Below are 3,723 nucleotides of genomic sequence, written 5' to 3' on the forward strand. Positions count from 1 at the left end.
CTCCCCCAGCTGTGCATTATTTATTTCATTAACTCTCCTTTGTGTTTTTTTTTAACCCATTGATCAGCAGCTTTCCTGATAGGAGTGGACCACATGGGCAGTGACCAGCAGGAGGTCTAAAAAATAAAAAAATAAAAATCAGAGTTTGGTGGTCCTCCTCACACTTCATCACTCCTGATCCAGGCCGAGCTGGGGAGGAGCTACACCTCTCATTTGGACGCTTTAGATACTGTGGTGCAATAGTTGTTTTTCTCTCTCTCTCTCTTTATCTCTCCCTCTCTGCTGTTTTCGTTAGTTAGTCTGATCAAAGACGAGGGAAGTTCACATTTCGCCTACAGATCGCCATGGGAGCACAGGGCTCATCGCAGCGGGACGGGAAGATCCAGGAGGATGCGGCAGCTTCAGCTTCAGCCTCCGGCGGGGAGCTGAGCGCAGAGGTGAAGCTGATCCAGGAGGGAAAGGTACAGTTTATTTTCAGCCCTCCCCATCTCCAGGCACATAGACACAAAACAGCAGGGTTCATGTTTGCAAACATCCCATCCAGCCTCCTGCTCTAATGTTGCGCAGCGCTCCATGTGCGTCTGTTTTTGCTGAGTAATGGTTCGGCTGCTCTGCAGTCCCTGCAGTAATAAAACGCCAGCATGCAGCTGAAGGTGCTCTGATTAACACCAAGGCAGGATATATATAAAGATATATGCACACTTGTTTATTAAGGTGTTATAATATGCATCATTTGAAAGAGATCAACTGCTCACTGCTGGTCAAATAATCTTAAAAAAAACACAGATTTTGTTATTCCACCTTTTTAAGTATATTGCAAAATTAGAAATGTTGAGATTAATGTTTTGTTGTTGTTTCCTTTATCTGAAAAATAAGTATTTTTAAATTAATACAGCCAAAAAAAGGAACATTTAAACCACTTCACCTTTGATAAGGAAGTATAAAAAATATTAGTTATATATAACTTGCAATGAGCTATAATAATCTTTGATAACTTATTTATTATGCAATAAAAAATCATATTGCAATTTGTTTTTAAAATTATTTTTCTTTATTTAACTGAATATCTGTAAACATAGGTGATGTTTACTAACAATTCCCTAATTAGTGGTGGAAAATAAAAGACATAAACTCGTTGAAACAATAATAAAAATCATGTTGTTCATCACCACTTATAATCAGGATCTGATAATTTTTTTTTTTTTTTAGGAATTATTAATGTTTAGATATCTGATTAATTAGTGTTTTATCGACATCTGTGCAGCTAGCTTTTTAATTTTATACAGAATTTAGTTGCTGTTAACTGTATTTTGGGATCTGTTACATAACTGAACTAAAGTCTTAAATTAAAGCATTATTTTTCTAATTATTTTGAAAGAAATATTTCCAGCTAATTACCCTTTCCTCTTTTAAAAGAGAGCCCCCACACTTAAACCTGCAGGGATTATTTGGGATTAGAAAACAGATGAGTGGATACTGTAGTTGCACAGAAAGAAGCACCAGACTCTAAGTAGTTTTAACTTGATGCAAAAACCATCTCTGAAAACAGCTGCTGACTAAACAGTCAGTCCAATTATTGAGGGATTGTTTCAACTGCTCCAAATTAAAGAGCTGACTTCCTCACCATGAGGGGAAACATGATGGTTAGGGAGTATTTCCAACTAAATATTTGACAGATAACAGCGAAGAGGGATTAGGCTGCCAAAAAACTAAATTTCAGATTCTTTAGTTTATCTGCTGCCTTTTTGTCAATAGCAGACTAGTTGGAAGACACCTGCTAATGTTTCACCACCTGCCTCATACATGCTTCCTATAACCTGCTGGGTTTTACTGACATTTTTATGTTCAGAAGGTCAGCAGGTCAAATTTAGTTGCTTCTCCTGAAAGCTCTACAGGAAGGTAAACTAACATGGCTGTAAATGTGGCCTCAGAAAACACAAACGGCTTAACGTCTCTGCAGATTTTTATCTCTGCTTCATCTGCTCATACATCTACCTTTCTAATGCGACTCCTGTTTCGCTGGTGTGCCTTCATGATATTAACATTGTTGAGCCCTGATCAGAGGATCCCTATGATGGGTTTTTTTGTTTGTTATCGCAGTCATCATACTGTTTTTCACTCGAATTTTGGCATGAAGTCACATATCGTATTGTAACGAAACAACTGTTCCAGCTTAAACAGGTGATGCAGACTGACACTTTGCCAACAACATGCTGGAGCTTGTTGATCATAAAGACTGCATTGTTCTGATGTTTGTTCTGTAATATAAGTGTGATTGCCAGCCAAGGCAGTGCAGATGTTGGGTAGAGTAAATTTGTTTGAACTCATGAAACATCTACGTTTCTGACTTAACAGCCCACTGAAGTCATGAATTTTGCATGATCCATTTCTAGTTATATAACCTAAAAAAGTGCCTTTGAACCATTCTAGCTTTGGAACAGGTGCATTTCTGGCTGCTGCTCTTAGGGTCATAATCACTCTATCTAATTAATGTTTCGGCCCCTTTGGGCCTTTGTCTAGACGGTTTCTCATGCTCAGCTCTCTGTTTTTACTGGTCCAACCTGCAAAGTTGTTGCTTATGCAAAAGGTAACTATGACCTTGACTGTCACACCAAGTGTTTTATTTTTGCAACGTCTCAAAGAGAAGTAAGGCAGCAGAAATGTGCAGCATTAAACTAAGCCAGATTTCATATTTGAGATAGATCTATGTGAAATGGTATAGCCTTAAACATCTATCTGCTGAAAAAATGTAGAGTACATGACTTATTCAAGTACAGGTCAAAGTTATGGTGCAGTTTTGGGGCCAGAGAAAGGACAAGTTGGCTGTGATTTTCTTAGAGGATGACAGCGCGTGCTTGGTTGATGCGGCAGCCTTCGAGCTTGATACAACAGTGATAAATATCCTCCTCACTCCGCAGAGGAATTTTAGAAATGTGCGTCTCCGTCTCCCTCTCCACCACTGGGACACGCCTTCCTCATGCCTCACCATCTTCTCAAACTCACAAGTGCTGTCAACATGAATTACATTATGGATTTAAAGCTCCAGTGATGTTTTTTTTATTTCATCAACCTGAAAATATTAATTTTACTCCCCTCTACTAGATAATTGTCACAAACAAACAAAAAAAAAATACTACTCTGTCTTACAAAATTGTCCATAATTTTGGACCTTTTCTACATTTTGTTGGTTCCCAACCACAAACTATGTTAGATAAACACAAATTAGTTTAAAGTTGACTTCCTTTAATGCAATCTATTTGATCTCAGTAGAAATCCACAAGTTCTGTGAAGGCCAACCAGCATCATCAAGATTAAGGAAGTGCTGATAAAATGTATAGTTCGAATCAGGGTAAAGATGTTAAAAAAAACAAAAAAACATCCCAGCATCGAAATCCAGTAAATCCTTGGAAGGTTCCTGTGACTTAAAACAAAGCGCCTTCTGCTGCACTTCTCTACTGAGCACTTGTCAGTTTCACACGGTTTTATTTCTGGTAGTAAGGAATAGTTAGCCTAGGCTACCGCTAGCTTAGCATCGTTTTGGCTTCTCTCTCTCCCTCCCTTAACTCTTTTCCAACTCTTCTTTCTTCCTCTCCTCGCTCCTGCTCTCTGTATCAGATGTTCAGTTATTCTTTTGCCTCCTTTAGGGATAATGGTATGTGTAATAAGTGTATTATTTTTTAGCTTTGGATGTTGAACATCCAGGAGTTAAAGTAGTTTCACTGG

At 38.4% G+C, this 3,723-nt stretch overlaps 1 protein-coding gene across 1 annotated transcript in view; it reads left to right on the forward strand.

Annotated features, from left to right (window-relative positions):
• The first annotated feature begins 260 nt into the window (after positions 1-260).
• akap12 (A-kinase anchoring protein 12) overlaps positions 261-3,723 on the forward strand; it is a 48,686-nt gene continuing 45,223 nt past the window's right edge. Inside the window, exon 1 of the mRNA XM_015400942.1 lies at positions 261-461. Within this exon, the coding sequence (XP_015256428.1) occupies positions 345-461 (117 nt within the window). The 5' untranslated portion in view covers positions 261-344. The remainder of the gene's footprint in view (positions 462-3,723) is intronic.

The sequence above is a fragment of the Cyprinodon variegatus genome, unplaced genomic scaffold (assembly GCF_000732505.1).
Source record: "Cyprinodon variegatus isolate N-32 unplaced genomic scaffold, C_variegatus-1.0 Scaffold1163, whole genome shotgun sequence".
Lineage (NCBI taxonomy): Eukaryota > Metazoa > Chordata > Actinopteri > Cyprinodontiformes > Cyprinodontidae > Cyprinodon > Cyprinodon variegatus.